The following is a 20018-nucleotide window of genomic DNA, read 5'->3' as shown; positions in this document are numbered from 1 at the left end:
AAAAAAAGACATTGAAAAAAATTGACCATCTCTAGAAGAAAAGTTTCAATAAACAAAACGAGTAGTTGCTAAGTCAAAGTGAGGGGCTGAACAGGTAATGCAAGGACATTGCCTCCCTCCAGGATATGGCTTTGGAAATTTTTCCTTTCTTCAGACCTCCCCGTTTTAGACCCACCAGAGGTAATAAGCCAAAACCGGTCTTTTCCATCTTTGGCCAAAGTAAAACTTTTGGCTAATTCTAATATCATTATAATCTCATCTGTATTGCAAATACTGCAGCTCCCATTGTGCACCTGACACTAACACAGTTCCAGAAACATCATATGAGAAAGGAAAGGCAGAAAACCAGGTTCCCCACCTACTGGGAGGAGACAGCAAGGCCAAGTCGGCACCACAATTTTCCAAGATCTCCCTCCAGGGAGAACAAAAAGTTCATAACCAGCCATCTCGGCGGGACTTTGCCCCTCTCCCTCTCTCTGCCCACCCCTTCCTCCCTCTTCCTCTCTCAAGGTGAAGCCTGCACTCCACCTCCTCAGGTGAGTACTTTAACATGAATAAAACTTGTGCTTTCCTGCTTGCTGTTCATCTTGCCTTTGGATTCTTTCTTGTGGAATTCAGCAAGAATCTAGTTTGGACCCACAAGAACTCCAGCTGTTCATCTCACCCTGGAATTCTTTCTCGCAGAATAAGACGAGAACATTTCCGGGGACACAGGTTATAGCTTCACAAATATTTTTTCATGACAATCTAAGTATAGATGAGAGGAAAAGGAATCGCAGCGATTCTAAATTCTACCAAGGACCACAGAAATAGATCAAGAAGGCTGACAGGGTAAACGAAAATAATGTTTATTTCTCCCAGTGTAAGACCATGATCTCTCAGCTACAGAAGTTTCCAGGAGCTAGCGGTAAACCCAGCCATTACTTTTCCTGCCACCATAAAAAGATGGAAGTGTTGTAGTTTTCTGAAATCCATCTTAAGTGTGCAGAAAGAGGCAGAACCTGGGACCTAAGGAAGACTATGAAATCATCAAACCTCTTCCTTCACGCAGAACTATCCAGACGATTGGCATAGAAGGAGCTGTCAGCCTGGGGAAGATGCAGGCTGGAATTAAGGTAGAAGGAATTCCCTCTGTTATATGTAGACTAATAGACCATAGAGCTTTAGTTCCTCTATATCATGAAGCAAAAAAACAGATACTCACCTGTTCAGTGCTCCTCACCCTCACTATGCTACACCACAGAATTAAAAAGAATTTTCCTCACCGAGCCGTGTCCTCTGCTTTGTCATCTGAAGACAGACAGCACCTCTCCCCACACTTGGCACTCACTCCTGTCCAGATTTGGGACCTTTGGATTTGGGACACTTCTCCTCACTTTCTCTGTTCACCTGGTGCGGCTCCCAGGGGCTGCTAAGATACGAGGACTGCCTCACACGATGGCGTCGCTGGAAGCCTCAAGAAGCTTCTTCCGGCTTTCTGAAAAGGCAGAGCATACACGATGTGGGCTCACACTAGATCACATGAGTGTGATATGGGGGTGGGGTGTCCACGAATGCTCACGTGGGGGTCGCATGGTGGTCCACACGGGATGGAGACTACGCCCCGAGTATCCAGAGGACCATGTCTAGAGTAAGGCCAACCCGACTCTAAACTGATTGGTGAATCGCCCCAGGACCAACCCCTTGGCTCCTCCTCACCGGCTCTCAACACCACCCTCAACCTCACTGGCCCCACCCTCCAATACCCGGACCTTGAGCCTTTTCAAGGCCAAGCGGCCGATAGCTAATGGCGAGAAGGCGCGGATTAGACCCACGTTGTGTGGGCTGCGTGCCTGGGAGGAATACTTCGGCACAAGAACAACCAGTCTGTCCCCAGACCTCCCCGACGGAGGAGTTTGTTCAGCCGCAGGCGTTAGAGACATCCTTCCTGACCGGGCTTTGGCAAACAGGGTTTTTCAAGCGTAAGCTTTTATGGTAGAACACTTAGCAGAATTGTGTACATAGGTTAACCCAAATTACTTCATAATTTTTAATAACTAAATCAAGCTTTTAAACAGAATTGATATAGAAGTATAAGAATGTCGAAGATGCTTATAAGTCATTTTCAGAACGTCTATAGCTGCTCCTGTGCCAAATCATGCTCTTCTAATTAAGCTTGCTGCATCTCAAAATATGAGCAACTGGGAGAAATGTGAATTTATTTATCATGGCATTTTGTTTTCTCTAATGCTTAATTGTAGGGTCCCCATGACTTAGTGACACCTAATTCAAAAATCAGTGGGGAACCACAGGCAGTGCCTGAAGAGGTGTCATGGGGGACCACTGCCGGAGAGTAGAGCCATCGTGAAAAGTTATTCTCTGCTGCCATCTAGTGGACATTTTGGTAATATCAGCCTAGTGTGTGTCACTATTAAGTTATTCCCTGCTGCCCTCCCGTGGGCGTCTCTTGAATAACACCCCAGTTCTGTGATGAAAATTTATTCTTTGCTGCCTTGTCGGGCATCTCGGGAATGGCACCTCAGTGTAGGTAATGGTGAATATTTATTGTTTGCCTTCATCTCACGTGCATCTTGGGAATAACACCAGAATGCATGTAACAAGAAGTTATTCTCTTCTGCCATCTGTTATACATTCTGGGAATAACACCCAAGTGTATGTCATCATGAAAAGGCATTCTTTGCCGTTATCTTGTATGCAGCTCAAACATAACTTGCGGGGGGAAAAAAACTTCTGAGTGTATGTCATAAAAAGTTATTAGCTAGTATCATTTTGTTGGCTTCTCCAGAATAACACTTGAGTTTCTTCTCTGCTGCCATCTCGTGTGCATCTTCGGAGTAAAAATGCATGCATGTCATGAAAAGTTATTCTCTGCTGAAATCTTATTGGGATTTCGGGGATAACAGCAGAGTGTATGTCAGAAAAAGTTATTTTCTGCTTCTGTCTTGTGTGCATTTTGGGAAGATACCCGTGTGTACATCACCATGAATACTTATTTTCTGCTGGCATCTCGTGGGCATTTTAAAAAGAACACCTAGGTGTATGTCATCCTAAATATTTGTTTTCCGCTGCCATCTGGTGGGCTTTTTAGGAATAACACTTGAGTGGTTGTCATCATGAATATTCATTCACTGCTTCCATCCAGTGGGAATTTTGGGAATAACGCCACAGTGCATGTCATGGAAAAAATATTTAAGTGTTATCCCATGTGCATGTTATAAATAACACCCAGGGGCATGTCATCATAAAATGTTTTTGTCTATTGTGAATTTGTGCGCCTCTTGTTAACAACAAAGATTGCGTGTCTTGAAACATTGTTTCTGGTGCCATCTTGTGGGCACATGGAAAATAACACCCAGGTATATTTCATCATACAAGTTTATTTTCTGCTGCTATCTGGCGTGAATTTGGGGAATAAAATCTGAGTGTAGTTCAGATACAAATTTGTTTTCTGCACCCATCTTGTGTGCATCTAGACAATTATAGTTGGGTGTTATTTTCAAAATAACCAAGAGGTGGCAGCAGAGAAAAACTTTACATAATGACATGCCCTGGGTGTTATTTTCAAAATGAACATGAAAAACCAGCAGAAATAACTTTATGAGCACCACTGTCACGTTATTCCCGAACTTCCCACCAGATGGCAGCAGAGAATGCATATTCATAATGACCTACACTTGACGCCCGACATTCAGGTGTTATTCCCAAAATGCCCACGAGAGGGCAGCAGAGGATCACGAATCACGTCTCAGGACCTAAACTCTGGGTGCTATTCCCCAAATGCACGCGAGACGAGATGGCAGCCGAGAAGAGCGTTCCCCTACCTTAAGGGCTCTGCCCACCATTCAGATGAGAGTCCAGACCCTTGCTACTCAGCTCTCTCTGAAATCGCTCCCGTCCTTTCCATATGTCTTCTCAGCCCGGGCCACGGTCTCTGGCCCCTCCCCTGTCCCTCCCGCCTCGGCCGTGTCCCCTCCTCGTATCCCCGACCACTACCCCCTTCCAGGATTTTGCTCTGAATGTCCTGGCTTGCCCTAAGTACCTACCACAAAAGAGAGTCATTTTCTGTCCTGTAAATCTGCCCGATCAGAATCACATATGAATGGATTTATGCAAATCCTGATAGCTTTTCCATTTTGAAATAGTACCTTAAGTCAAACAATGGAAGTGATTAAGTCCTCCTGCCATAATCACAAAGCCTCATTCTATTCTTACTGGCATGCTAGAAGGATAAATTGAAATTATCCTAATGCTGTTAAAATCAAAACGAAAGCTTTAAAGAGGCTTAGTTAAAATTAAAATCCAAATAAAAGCAGCAAAAAGAAAGTTGTTTCTTGTTGTTTTTTTTTTTTGACTTAGTGGAAGATGTAGAAACTCTGTGCCAGTCGACAATCCTTTTCCCCTGTGCACTTACAAAAGCCAATTGTTTAACACCCAGTCTTCACTCGGCCAGGGTAGGCTGAGACAAATGGAACAGTCTCAGTGGCTCAACAAGCGTATGTTTTGATCACGCAAAGCCCACTGGCTGTCCAGCTGACCTACATGTGCTTAACTCAGAAATCGAGACCCCTTTGGTGTTGCGGCCCCACCATGTCAATGAGGCCTCCTCTACGATGCTGCCACAGCAGAGGACACGAGTTTGTCACTAGCCTGGTCTGGGAGCAACACAGTGCTTCCACTCATGTGTAACTGGTCAGAACTAGCCATGGCCTACCCACCGAGAGCCTGGGAGGTATGCTTTTCTTTATGGAAGGAACTAAAGGAGTACAGATATTGGTAAACACTAACAGCTCATCAAGATTAAACCCACATCTGATGATCTAACGATTCTAGTACAGAGTTTGCAGAATATAGTAAAACAAATGGTTAGCATGCCCATCGAACTAGCTACTCCAACATCCCAACTTCAAGGAAGGCTGACAAGAGACAGAAGAGTGATAACAGCCTATCTTTACACTGCTATGGCCAGACAGGTGTTGCAGGTTAAAATGAAACCATGAACTTTGGACACCAGGGTCAGTAAGCTATCATGAACATGTGAAAGTTGATCATTTGCACTCACACCTCAATCAGCAGAGATGGGAGCAGCAGAGAGCTAAGTAGAAGAGGTCAAGTCTCAAATACTCGTAAGGACTTATGGAGAGCTCCCTAGATGCTGTGTGTGCTGGGTGAAAAACAACTTCAATCTGGAAAAAGGTGAACAGAATGCTAGCTGACCTCCTTACCCGCAAAAAAAAAGAAAAAAAGAAAAAACGATCTGTGGGTCAGAGCTAGGAAAACGTGAATCCCTCACCTTCTCACTGTTCTTACTCCCCCCAAAGGTAATAAGTTGACTTCCTGAACAAGATCAAAACTGACAATTTAGGAGTGGAGAAATGTTTATCGAATAGGATTTCAATTTCAGTAAAACCGATATTGAGCACTACTGCTGATAACTATCCAGCTCTACTGGTGGTTTTGACCTGTGCAATTCTTACGATTATTTCTAGCCCCATATGGGTAAGATCATGGTAAGATCATGTTTGCTACGATAGCAACCGAAATGTGTCTGGTGTACATTCCATTATAATAGGGGTTCCTTATTTAAAAAAGCAACAGGCAAATACGTAACAAGAATTTAACAGTTTTGAGACTACTTACTATCCAATACAGGAACGGATGAGGCAGGATAATTTATAATACAATAAAACCTATGCTAAATTTAAAGTTAACGAGGAAGATTAAAGAAAGACGAACATTTGAAAAGATAGGACATTTCATTTTTAATCAGTCAAAAAAGAAAAGAGTTCTGGACAACTTCAAACTCCACACACGAAAAAGCTGTGGTCACTCACACATTAAATATAATTACTATCTACGCATATGCAAAAATATAAGGCTCTATTTCATACAGGAGAACCCTTTATAGAAACCATTTTAAAATTAAGCAAAACTTCTTAACTTACATATGAGGTATAAGTCCTTCTAAATAGGTTCCTTTAAAGATTTAAAAACGAAATGCTAAATCTAAAAACAACATCCTTCGGTCAGTTCCCAAATTAAATCTACTTAAACAAAAACTGATAGCTCAGACACATACTCCTTTAATATTGTGCAGGCATCTCTAAAGTCCTCCATATTTTTCAAGTATGTTAACAAAACTCAAAACATCCCGCAGCACAGCACGAAACACACGTGTTATTCAAGGAAGACTCTGTTGCCACATGGCACAATACTGACTTATTTCTTCAATACGTTTTGAAATAAATATCAGGTCTGTTTTCCTGTTCTCCAAAAAGGCCAAAATTATAAACGACATAATAATACATCTGACTGTGGAAAGACTTCAGAGTGGAAAATAACGTCATCGATATTTTATCACAAAGTAAAGCTGGTAACAAATTCTAGAAGGAGTCAGCACTCTACTCGGATGTGCCCAGGGATTAAAGCTCGTCGTGGTAGAAGTACTCGTCGTGGAGCTGTCTGCCATAATCTGTGGCTTCACTGGTCAGAAACAAGTCCTGGTTCTCCAGAATCTCTGCTTCAGAGAGCTTTCTGTCACTATTCAAATCCATTTCATCAATGAGATGAAGAGCCTTTAAAACAAAACAAAAAGGTTTCAAGTGTGATAAGGATTTTCAGCAAAATGTTCACATTTTAACGTGATTTGGTTTATCAAAAACATTCAGGTGCTCCAAGTCTCTTTATTGTCAAGCGGCTAAAAATATCATACTGTAACCTGCTCTGTCTAGAGCTTCTCTCATCTCCTTCCTTAATTTCTACTGGGTTCTGCCTCCTCCTAACTCAAATCCAATTCAGGATATCTCAGTTAAGCAAAAATTAGTATTACCCATTTTGAGCCCCTACAGGTAAATACAAACTTTTATCATCCCATTTACTGTACTATCAAACTAATGCATGATACAATCTTAATTTCCCGTCTCCCTGACACTATAAAACAGTAGATTTAAATCAAGAAACGGCAATGCATTGATTCCAAATAGGTAACTCCATTACTTCTTTCTTCGGCTTAAGAACTGGAGCTTTGTTTCCTCTCAGTAGTATCGAATATGCAGGATGCTAAGTCATCCTGTAACACTCACCTCTTCTTGTGCGATGCCCTGATTATTGGGGACCACCCAAGATAACAGCTCTTGGGGATCAAGCCTGCCGTCCGCGTCTTTGTCATAATCATTTAGGAATCTATCTTTCTCAACAAGTATCCACTCTGGATCCTCATTTGCTGCTTAACATAGGAAAAAAAAACACACAAATATACATGCGCAAGAATATCGCACGTATCCAATAAGCAGTTTGATATTTCCCTATGAAAGGGAATATAAAGGGAATGAATTTAAAGCTTACTATATAAAGGTTGCAAACAGAAACAGAGATGCTTAACTGAAAAGTGCTGAAATAGAAGTACAGACTATAAAGTTCAGAAGCGACACGTAGGTCTAAACAACTCAGAGTTAATAAAGTGTTGCATGTGACCACAACCTAGTCATTTTGTTAACTGTTACTTGTTCTGATTATCTAGTTTCCCCAAATCTGAGCTGGATAACGGTCTCATGTGCGTCACGTGACTATGTGACGCTCCTTACATGTTCTTGCAAAGTGACACCATGTATAAGTTTAGGTGACATTTACAGTAAGGAAAGCTTTTAAGCAGCAAGTCTGAAGAGACAGCTGCTTACAGATAAGGCTGCATATCCCAACTCCTCAAATTTCAGACAGTCAGTCACCTTCCACGCAAGTATTTACAGTTTTATTTATGTATAAATATAATACTGTTTTATATTTCTCTTTAAGATACTCATGCAAAGATATAGAATTTCATCTACAAATATCAACCCTTCCTTCCTCCCTCCTTTGATTTTATGACGACATCATGTTTGTCTGAAGTCAGATATGTGTTGGAATCTACACACGGAACTGGAGCGAGCAGGACACTTTAAGCTGTCAGTCCCTGTTTTGCTTGTATGATATTTAACTTGGCAGAACAAGTAGAAATCGGTCAAGTTCTTGTTGCTCCACTTTCCTGTCAAACAGCTCTCTCAACCAACAAGATGGTCTTTCAACTTCCCTTCAATCCCATTCTCTCCTCGCCGCTACTTTACTCGGATCCCGCCTGTAGTCACCAAGAAATTCTTCCAAACTAACGAATCCATCACCGTTTTTGTCATGTTCTTCCAAAGCTTCTTGAATGACAAATTCCTATTGCATGTTCATAGAATAAATTAGGAACAAAATTTTCAACCCCACTGCTGTCTGAAGCACTCCTTTAGGAATAATCATCTCGACTGTCTTATGTGTGCAAGATAATCTTGCTAAAGTACAGAATCCAGAAGCGGGAATAAAACCCTGAAGATTAAGTAACTTTGAATTCAATACCCTCACGCTTCTGCTGTTAAAAATTCCTCTTCGCCCTCCCAACCTCGGGACTGAACTCGCGCTTCCGTTTCCCGCACCCCCTCCCTTCCTCAAGGGCATCTCTCACTACCCGCCCGTCTTCTTAAACCCCACTCTCCCTCCAGTCCACCGACGCCCCAGAACCTTGACCTCACGTCTCAGCAGACTGCTGTTCTACTTCCAGATCTAAAATGTGTCTGGCCCCCACAGAACCTCAACCTCCTTGCTTCCCCGTCCACCAAAAGGACCCCCATGCCCCCAACTCTGTCCCTTAGTCTTATCCGGGTTTCTCACCGGCCCATGCTCCTCGTGAAGCCAAAGACACCTTTCCAGTGATACCAACCCGAGACAGCCCGGCTCCTGGCCAGCTGCTTCAGGGCTTCCCTCACGGCCTTCCCACAGCCTCTTGCACCTTCTCTCAAGCCCGTCCCCACCCAGCACATCAGACACGTCGCTTTCTCCTTCATTCCAGAGTCAAGTCTGACACAGAGAGAATAGAGCTTAGTCCTTATCATTTTTTTTTTTTTGCCATTTCAGTGGGTTCTCAAGATAGCCTGGAGGTCTGTCTCTGCCTCAGTTTCCCTCACACACAACCTACAGCTGTGTTTTGACACCTCCACTCTCTCTGAGCCCATGGCGACTCGCTCCAACACCCTTGGCAGAGACCCCGTCCTATTTGCAGACACGGTACAGTTTTGCTGAAATGCTGTTTGCCAGCATTGTCCCTATGCCTTTAACCACCTCTGTTTTGATGCCTGTTCCTCTCATCCTTCTCTTTGATCTCAGGAGTTGAAGCCATCTGTCACCTCTCCTGCAGGGCAGAGCCCACCGCTGGCCTCCTGGCCCCGTGTTCCGTTTCCTCGGCGCCGTCTCTCCTCTGAACCCCGGCCTCGGCCGACGCTTCTGTCCCTTCTCCGCCTGCTCCTTCCAGGCCTTCGGTTACACTCAGGTCCCCTGAATTGGCTGCACTGCTACACCACCCTCTCGGTCCCTATTCCTCCTTGACTTGCCCCTCACAGGTCACAGCTGCTGCTCTGGTTTCCTCGCGACCTGCTGCTGCCCGACACCTTTGTCTGTATTTGAAAATAACGCCTGTAATGAACATGTTCTGAACAGTCTCCAATGCTAGCCACATCCGGGGCTTCACCCACGTCTGCATGAAATATCACCTAATTACGATTTGTTCATTTTCTAACTCAATCTTAATCTGGAGAGCCAAGCATCTGTTTTGGAGGGAGGCTCTGAGAACGCTTGGAAGTTACAGTTCAGTGCTTGGTGTGTACGTGTGACTTTTCTGGGACAGGGTCCATGGTTTGCATCTTTTTTAAGGAGTCTGTGATCCAATAACAGCTGAGAATCGCTGATTAAAATGATGATTCTTCCAGTCCAGCAATCCCCTTGGGAAACGAGACTCATTTCAATAATGGTGCCAAAATTAAACTTATTTTTGGAACCACACGAATGAAAACACCTTTAAATTCTGACGTTTAATCCAAAGTAGAATCACGTAAGTTGATCTTGTATCCTCACCTTTTCCTGTATCAACTCTTCTCTTATGGGGAAGAAGGGTTACGCGGAACAATCAAGGCAAACAGAAATGACTACTGCTGCTCGGAACGAGATGCCACTTATTGTCACGCATCTTAGTGCTGCCATCGACTCCAACTCGGCACCAACAAAGCACCGAGTCTCCCCATTCTGCCCATGGTGCCTCCTTTTTATCACTGCTACACGAGCGCAAACCCTCAGGTATCTCATACTCTTCCCTTCCCATACATGTTCAGTCAGTGGACATTCCTGTTTATTCTTTCTTCAAAATGTTGATCAGATCTATTTCATTCCATTGCCACATCGTATTCCTGACCGAAACATATAACGCCTCAATTACTTCATTGCTTTCACTGGTCATTCCCTATTCAGTTTTTAACTGTTTCTTTTTTCCCCAGAGAAACAAAACCCATCCTCCTCTGTCTGACCTGACAGGGCTCAATTAGCTTGTCTGAACTGAATTTTGGCACTTAACCAGATTGTGCCCAGCAACGTTCTTAAACTAGGTCAGGTATTTTGTGCCAAGTGAGAAGTCGGAAGCCTCACAAGGGCGAGAGAAGTGGAACTGATTGTGGTGTCTCGGCACTGAGCTACGTGGAAAAACGTATGTGCCGCCTTGTCAAGGCAGCAGCCTCTAACTATGACCCATTAAACAAAAAACCACATCTGCCCTGCCTGAAACACCCAGAGCACAAAGCCACAGTGCTGGACGCCGATGCCAGGCAACAGACCTCAACACCAATGTTTGGTCTAGTTTTTAAAGGTATTCTGTTGCATTCATCTTTATTCTCTAATATAACAGTTCCTTCTTTCAACAAGCACGGCCTCTGTCAGCGTTTTCTGAGTTAAACCTAGAGTGCGACAAACTGCTAAGAGCTGGGACTTTTTTCACGTCCTCCAGGAAGATGAGGGGGCTCTTTATGTCCACGAGGTGGAACAGCATTCAGTCATCGGCAGCTGTATCTGTACCCCACCCCCTGATAAGGGATCCAAGCATGACACGTTTTCCGAGACTAAAAAATTGATGGTGTAAATGAAAAAGAAAGTTTCAATGCTACTAACACTGAAAAACCAGAGGACAGTCTGGAAGCTATAATAGGACAAGGAAGACACTGGAAGGAGAGCTTAAGAAAAAAAGCACCCAAGGGAAGACTGATGGTCACACACACACAGTGAGATAAAGAAAACTCAGCCCTTTACCTTCTCCCTCCCAATAAGCATCCCGCACCCCCAGAAACCCTCCTCCCTACCCCTCATCTTAACCGGGTGGAACTCTGGATCTTCCTCCCTCTTAACATCCCGGTTACTATACAATTCATTTTAATGACTTAGTGAAAACAGTTTTAAAGTTTTGGTCACTCGATAATTCCCTTAGAATTTTTCTTCCTTACCGTCATATAATCAACTTCTTCAGGATGCTCAAAAGCAATAAATTCTTCAAGATTCAGACCAGGATCTAAATATTGGTTAGCTTTTTCAAATCGCTTCTTGTCCTTTAAGTGAAGCTTTGGAAATGAAATATTGAACATGTTTAAAGGTCTCATCCATAATATAACATCATAAACAATACTTTGAAAAATGCGAACTATCTGAAATCCAGAGTACATTTTTATATATTGCTTTATCTTCACATCGCTCCTTGGAAGGTTGTCTGGGTGAATAACAGACATGTATGAGAAGCAGTACGGAGACGGGCTCTGGAGTCGGAGACACTCCGACCTGAATCCCAGCTGTCCACTCACCGGCTGTGCTGCTCAAGGCAAATTGCCCAACCTCCCTGGTTTCCTCAGGGATAAAACTGGGACAATCTGACACCAAAGGCAAAAGCAACAAAAGCAAAAATAAACCAGTAAGACTATATCAAACTGAAAAGCTTCTGTACAGCAAAGGAAATCATCAACAAAACGAAAGGCGACCTATTGAATGGGAGAGAATATTTGCAAATTGTATATCTAACAAGGGGATAAAATCTAAAATACATAAAGAGCTCATACAACTCAATAGCAAAAAACGAATCTGGTTGAAAATGGGCAGAACATCTGTATAGACATTATTCAAAAGAGGACATAACAGATGGCCAATAGATACACGGAAAGATGCTAAACCTCGTTGATCATCAGGGAAATGCAAATCAAAATCGCAGTGACATACTACCCACACCTGTTAGAATGGTTACTATCAAAGAAAAGCAAGTGTTGGTGAGGATGTGGAAAGAAGGGAACCCTCGTGCACTGTTGGTGGGACGTAAATTCGTGCAGCCACTATGGAAAATAGTATGGAGCTTCTTTGAAATGTAAAACGGAACTATAATATGATTCAGCAATTCCACTTCTGGGTATTTATCTGAGGAAAACAAAAGCAAGAACTCCAAAAGATCTATGCATCCCTATGTCCAATGCAGCATTAGTCACCATAGCCAAGATATAGAAATGACCCAAATGTCTACTGATGGCTCAATGCATTAGAAAAACTGTGGTATGGATATACAATAAAATGTTATTCAGCCAAAAAGAAAAAAAAAAAGAATGAAATCTTGCCATTCCTAACAACATGCACGAATCTCCAGGACATTAAGCTAAGAGAGACAAGTCAGACAAAGACAAATACTGTATGATCTCTCTTACGTATGAAACCTGAAAAATATTCCAACCAAACAAACACTAAGCAAATAGATATAAAGAACAGACTGATGGTCGCCAGAGGGTGGGGTAGAAGAAACGAGTAAACTGTTTTGGCTTTAGTTTAATTGAATAATTTAAAATAAATAAAATATTAAGCAACTCGTATGAGAACAATCAAATAATTAGTAAACATTAAGTATTAAGTATTTAATAAATGTTATAAATTACCATTAATAGAAAAATTGAGATTCAGTAATTTATTGAAAGCATGTCAGATACAGCTAAAATATGTTGAACTTGGATACCTTCTGCCCTTTCTAAGGTAGTTCACACTATCTTCTTTAACATTAAAGCTCAATATTTTTTGAATCCCCAAATAGCAATAAATTCACACTATGTATGAATTCTTGCTATGCCATTTTAAAATTGTTTCTTGTCTTCAAAGTGATTGTTCAAAAATATACTAAGCTTCCCTTCAGGTCAAGACGGCAGAGTAGATGTTGTTATGAATAAAACTGTTTAAAACGTTATATATAAGCAAGTTTCAGAAAAACAGTCCTCTCATAAGAACACTTGTGGTATACATACGTACTATCTGGAAGTCTGTCCTTAGTAGGCTTTTTATAGTGCTAACTCTGTATGTTCAGATATAAACACACTGAAAAGCAGAAATGGGCCTACTTTGATGTTAAATGAACACACTCATGTCTATTTTCTCAAGGCCATCTTCCTTTTTTAAAAAGTATGCTCAAGTAGTAAATCAAGTAGTAGCTATGAGAGATAAGGCTGCTTTTAATTAATCTCTCAAAGGTAATTCTGTAATCCAGAGCCTTGGAAGTCAACAGTGCAGTATTACCAGTTCTGCTTAAATTCTATTTTGAGAATTTCTGGGAACAACTTCCTTTTCTGTAAACTGGTGTCTATTAAACTGCACATTTTTAAACAGCACAATTTCAAATATTTTAGAAGCTTTTAATTTACGTGTTTCACTGTCGAAAAGAAATGCTGTCTTCAACAGTGTTCTAGAATAATAGCGTTTAGGTAGCACTTATTTACAAAATCAATTCTTTTACGATGACCGATTTACAGAGAGGCTTGCTTCTTCCCCAAAAGAATTCATGTTTTAAATATTCAGATTCCACGGGCCAGTTAGTTATCTTACTGAATTCTGACAGAAAAGGAAAAAAAACTTGTTTCCAAAGTACTGCTTTTAATTTAATGTTTCATAATGTTTTAAATAACTAGACCAAATAATTTTCATTTTATGTTCAGGTTTAACATGGGAAAAATAGGCAAACAAGACTACTTCCTAGAGCCAATTAAGTTCTTTTTGAATAAACTCCTATTCAAAATACTAAGTGCTTAGATTTCCTTATGAAAGAACCCTTCAATTTGGAGCAAAAAGGTCCATGTTTCAGCGGAGGGAGGTGAATTTGGCCAAATTTGCCTATGAAGGATCTCTTTCAAGAAACTAAATTTCTTTAAAAAAAAAGAGAGAGAGAGAAAGAAAGTAGCTTTCTGGTTCACATTTCTCAGATTTTTGAAATAAATTGAAATAATGTGATTTTTGGAAGCAGTTTTATTCATGGTCACTTGAAGAACACAATTTAACAGCAACTCATTTCTAAAAGATAACAAAAATAAAAGATAACCAACAAAACTGTCAGTTTCATAAAAGCTCAACACTCTTTTCTTCTGTATAAAAAATTTGTTTTCCAGTGGAGGATATATGTTACATACAACAGTAGACAGACAGAAACTACTCATTATTTCGTTTCATATCGCAACAGAAACTCCTGAAGAACAAAACTGCCATGTTTTGGTATGCTGATGAATTTATATGAGAAAATATATGATTTGTGATACCAGACAGAAGTCTAGGCCTTAAAAATTCTGATTAGTCCCCTGTAAGATTACATCTCACAGAAATAAATACATGCACATTCAGCAGCTGGCTTTAGAAATTAGAGCGACTACCTTTTGCCAGGTAGGTCCCCAAACTTTACTTACTCTGCTTCCAGGTGCTGCCTGTACTTGTTCATCATAAAGAAATGCTTTTTCAGGTATTTCACAGCCTGAGAGGGTCATTATTCCTGGTTATCTCTATATTATATATGTTAACATTAAAAATGAGATAAAATTCAGGTATCAAAATGATTTGTTTTTAATAGGTTTCTATGTAAAAAATTTATTTGGATAGCCAATTACTTTTTATGATTTTTTTTATTTATAGTATAATGTTTACCTTATAACTTTTAAGACTGATTTCATTCTTCATCTTTGATTCTTTATTTTGGAGAATACTACAGCTGTTTATGAATTCATTTTTATACCCCATATCTACTTTTAGAGCATTATTCCACTTTTAGGGAATTACATCAAATTCTAATATAGTATGATTAGCACTTCATGTAGAGACACATTTCTGCGTTGTCAAAGAACAACCAACAGGACACCTACCGAGAAATGTTCGTTTTTGGGACCCATCAATTCCTGTAGGCTATTACAAGCCATCTAATTTGTTCTTAAAATGTACAGCCTACAGTCAACACACAAGAGCACGCAGGTGAGGGATGCTGCACTAGGACCCGACATCTTTTTACAGGAAAAAGATGTTTACCAGTAGTTTATACTATGAGTCATGGATCTCTTCAAAGTGAAGATTTTCTTCTCAACACCATCATCTACTACATCAGCTCCTCTCGAGAATATGGATTAACAAAACCACACAGACACATTTCTTATATTTTGACGGGATAGTAACTAAATCTTTTGGGTGCCAAGAGAAAGAGGAAAAAAAGGGACACAACTAGAATCTAGTTATAGTAAGATTTTAATGCTGTATTTAACTTCTCTGTTGCTCTTTGGCAAGGAAGTAATAATATCATACCATCGTTTGGTTTTAGAAGTCTCAAATTCGAACGATCCTTTTAAGCAAAGGAGCATACCGAGTAGATAGCCACCTCAAATCTCATTATCATCATCTATTTTCTTTTAGGCACTAAGAAGTGAAAAGACTGATTCACACTCTCTTCAGTCTGCTGTAAGATGAAGACCCAAATAAGGAGAAAAAAAAGAGAAAAACGAAAGATACATTTTCCCCTGTAAACTGAATCCTAACTAACCTAAAGCTGATACAGTTAACTAATGCCTCAACAATTTCTATAAGCAGATTATATAAATATTAAATATAAACCTATACAAATCACACGTGCTTTCTTCAACGATATTCTTTTAATCAATACAAAACTGCTTACCAGTCCAACCGCTGCTGGTTATTACCATTTCTCCATACTGTTATCACCCATTTTTAGGGACGAGGAGACAGAAGCGTGAGGAGGTGACATGACTTGCCCCGAGCAGCATAACTGTTCATGGTGCAGCTGGATGTACAGCAGGTGGACTGGCTCGCTCCAAGGCCAGAGCCCTTACCTGCACTCTGGTGGCATATACGGTATCATGAGCAGATAAACAACCAACTTTGAGCTGGTGATGACCTCTAGAGTCAAGTGGCCGATACGACTCTAAAGTAAGTGACATGTTCAGTGATGAAATATAGCCACAATAAAAATGAAAAGGCAGGTACTAATAACGGGGTAAGTTAAGGGATTGGAAGAGGCTCAAATGTTTTCCAAGCACCCGTGACTAATATTTTGGGACATAACAGTTTGCAACAGGTGTTTGGCTTTACTTTTTTCTACCCATATATAAAAAACTATCTTTAAAAAAAAAAGGAATTTTGAAATACAAAAGGTACGTGAAATAGCAATTTATCAAGAAAAAAGTGCTTACTAATTACTAAGCAAAAAGTCTTTCCTAAATAATGTCTTCCTCAGCTCTGCTAAGAAGGGTATGTTTAAATAAATTAAACCGTGAGACACAAGAGAACTCACAGTGATACTGAATCTCCGATTATGAGTTACTTTAAATGGTGCGACAGCCATGGAAGACAGTACTGGAGTTCCTCAACAAATAAAAAATAGCATTACTATATGGTCTACCAGTTCCAACTACACTTACGGGTACATACCTAAAAGAATTGGGAGCAGGGTCTCGAAGAGATATTTGTACACCTATGTTCACAGCAGCGTTATTCACAATAGCAAAAACATTGAAGCAACCTAAGTGTCTCCATTTACAGATGAATGGATAAACAAGATGTGGTACATACATACAATGGCGTATTATCCAGTCTTAAAAAGGAAACTGTGACACACGTTAAAACATGGATGAACCTTGAGGACATTAAGTGAAATAAGCTAGTCAAAAAAAAGGACAAACATTGTGTGCTTCCACTTACGTGAGGTCCCTAGAGTAGTCAAAATCAGAGACAGAACGTGAAATGGTGATTGTCAGGGGATGGGAGAGGGAAGATGGGGAGTTGTTTAACTGGCTGAGTTTGTTTTGCAGGATGAAGAGTTCTGCAGATCGGCTGCACAACAACGTAAAATAAACTCAACGCCACTGAGCTGCACACTCAAAAATGGTTAAAACGGTAAATTTTATGTTATGTGTATTTTACCATAATGAATTATTTTTTTTTAAAGGAGAATGGGTCTCCTATGGTCTTCTTAGTAAATATGATATAAAACTGTTCAATAACATAGAAAATGAAATTTTGAGATACATTTTGAGATATAAAATAAATGTTGAGATACAAAATACTCTAAAATGCAACTCTGGAAATGAGGACAAGTGATATTCCTGAGAAAAACAGATGCCAGGATAATGCAGGCAGTCCAAAATAAGAGTCCTAAACCCAGCTAGAAATGAAACCATCAAGATGACCACTGAAGTGGGACAGTGACTATCTAGAGAACAAGGCAATCCAGTCTACGACCTCAGGCTCTTTTGTGCTCATCCGAGTAGGCAGGTAAAGTGAATTGGTATGATCAAAAGGAACAGCTTGTACACATGTACTCACCTGCCTAAAAGACTCCTCTTCTGCATCATCCAGAGCTGTGTTTTCATCAAAGTCAATCACACGATCGTACATCTGAATGTTGTATTCATCCCACGACACACTACCATCGCTGTTTTTATCATACTCGACAAATTGCTGTTTCGCTTCTTGCATTGCGTAATGTTTAAAAGACATTTGAATCCATGAACTGAGCTCACCTGTGAGAATTTTCCAGAACACAGTAAATATAACAGTGATTCTCTTACACCCAGAGTGAGGATTTCTAAACCATCTTTAAAAGGAAAAAAAAAAAGGCTTCGATGTTTGCAAATAATGGACGAGAACTGGCTTAGTTGTCCCCATAGAAACAAGAATAGGAAGTGGGAAAAGCTGTTTGGAGTCAAAGAATGTTACAATATGTGATTTGAATAGAATGCAAGCTCTTTGAGTGCAGTTTGTGTATATTTTGTTCGCCAAGGCACTCCAAATGCCTAGGAAACTCATGGCTTATTAAGTATTTATTAAATGAATTACCAATAGGTCAAAATAGCACTTGACTTTTTAAAAAGATTATCCATAAAACTGCAGGTACCTTTGCTATCTCAGTTTTCTCAGGAAGTACAAATCTCTGAATAACTACCTACTGATTTTAATATATATTAGAAAAAAATCTTTCCTTTATGAAATATAAAATTTCATTTAAAATAAATTTACATTGAGTTGGAGTGAAACACATTATACAAGGAAATAATAGATGGTATGTAGATATGGCCTAGACTGTGAAATGATATTCAAGTGACTGAAGCTTGAGAAACACTGTTATAGCATACTCCCTTTAACCATGACATAAAACATCCGAAGGAAACTTTAACAAAATTGTGCGTAGCGATTATGATTTATGACCTTCTTGCAACGGCTGTCTGTCTTAACTTGGTACCTTGAAGACATAGAAGGAAGGTTTCTAAATCTCAAATGTCCACTTTCGCATCAACTTTAAAAAATTCTATTCTATACTGTGTTACAGAAAGAGGGGGCATGAATATTTGCAAGTATAGACGGGGTATACCATTTGGTTTAAAGAGTAGTACTCCTCTATTGTTTGGGGGAGGTCAGATGAATAGAAGACGCTTTCTGTCTCTCCGGTAACTTTAAATCAGGGCAGAATAGTAATTATAGCAACTACATACTAAACAATTACTATATACGTTGTTCTTCAACACAAGGCAACTACAATCACTATTTTACCATTCAGAAAATGGAGGTTTGGAATTGAGAACTCACAGCTAACGAGCAGCAGGATCCCTGCTTTAAAACCCAAACTCCTTTCACTGACATCTGCTGTCTCTCAAGAATCTAAGTCCACTCCTGACCCTTATAATGCAAATTAGCAAAATTCCCTGAAGGGTCCTCAAGAATGAGGGTTTCTTCTAGTTTAAGAGCTCATCATGGCGTAACAGAATACAGAATGGAGCAGTGAGCAGAAACATGGGTTCACACTTCAGTTGTGCCCTAAGGGGACATTTACCCTCTCTCAAATTTTTGTTTTCCTATCTGTAAGAGGAATATTTGGACTAAGTTCCTTTCAATTTTTTAAAAAGTTTACTATTAAATATTTGATCATATGTAGGCCCTTAAAGTCAGGTACCATACAGTCTTCCAAATCAACTTGTTCTGTGTGCTTTCTAGTGTAATCAGAGATGGACCCATTTTAGTGGGTATTAGAGTCAAACGTGCTTAAATGTGTGTGTTTCTGTCTCCTACAAAGGGATTTCTCCATTGTTACTCGTGCGGGATGTCCTTACTTTCGGTGAGGAAGCCATCTGAATCCAAGTCTATTTTCTTTATGATTGACTTCAGTCTTTTGTGTTGCTCTTCGGGGGTGAGTTTGACATATTCATCGACTTCTTCCTTTGGAGGGCAAGCGATACACAGGGGTCAAGCATTACTATCAGTGGGGCAAAATGATGTAGAGAAACGGGGCTACCAGAAGCCTCCCTTACCGAGGTGTTTTGGGATGACCCGCACCTGCTCTCCAAGACCCCGGCCCTATACACACCCTCAGCTATCCTGCCTCGTTCCGGGAGGGCAGAGGGGACCGCATCCTGGGCCACCGCATTTCCTCAGGTTTGTAGGACCTAGAGAACGAGCGAAGTCCCGCCCGGCCCCCACGGTCAGGCCTCCCCAGCGTCGCCTGCCGCCCCTCTTTGTCCCCGGACAAAGCGCGCGGCGGCCGCGGGGGTGACGCCGCCGCGCAGCCCCGGCCCGGCCGCCTCACCTGGCCGCCCAGCAGCGCCTCGCGGTCGTAGTCGGTGCGGTGCTCGCCCTGCGCGTAGTGCAGCTCCTCGGCGTCGCCGGCGCCAGCCGCCGAGGCGCACAAGATCAGCAGCCCGAGCACCGCGGGCTTCGGGCCCAGCCGCATCGCGCCGGCCGCCACGAACAGGGTGGCGAGGCGGGGGCAGGCGGGGGCAGGCGGGGCTCGGGCTGGCGGCGGCGCTGCGGCGGCGGCGCGGCGTACGTGGGGGGCACGCAGCGCGGAGGGGCGACGGCGCCGTGCGCGG

General features: G+C 41.3%; 1 protein-coding gene across 2 annotated transcripts; it reads right to left on the bottom strand.

The window, feature by feature from the left end:
* Positions 1 to 5734: 5734 nt before the first annotated feature.
* RCN2 (reticulocalbin 2) lies at positions 5735 to 20018 on the bottom strand. 2 transcript variants are annotated; one of them, XM_039858335.1, is made up of 7 exons: positions 19736 to 20018; positions 19263 to 19368; positions 17482 to 17678; positions 11328 to 11441; positions 8097 to 8193; positions 7080 to 7219; positions 5735 to 6572 (listed from the first exon to the last, which is right to left on the bottom strand). In XM_039858335.1, the coding sequence occupies exons 1-7, from the start codon at positions 19877 to 19879 to the stop codon at positions 6420 to 6422; spliced, it is 951 nt and encodes a 316-aa protein (XP_039714269.1). In that variant the 5' UTR covers positions 19880 to 20018; the 3' UTR covers positions 5735 to 6419. The 2 variants fall into 2 exon arrangements, with proteins under 2 accessions (XP_039714269.1, XP_039714268.1); XM_039858334.1 differs by having other exon boundaries at positions 7080 to 7222; positions 19736 to 19960.

This window comes from Pteropus medius, unplaced genomic scaffold, assembly GCF_902729225.1.
Source record: "Pteropus medius unplaced genomic scaffold, Ma_sr-lr_union100, whole genome shotgun sequence".
NCBI lineage: Eukaryota > Metazoa > Chordata > Mammalia > Chiroptera > Pteropodidae > Pteropus > Pteropus medius.
This window is presented reverse-complemented; position numbering and strand designations above follow the sequence as displayed.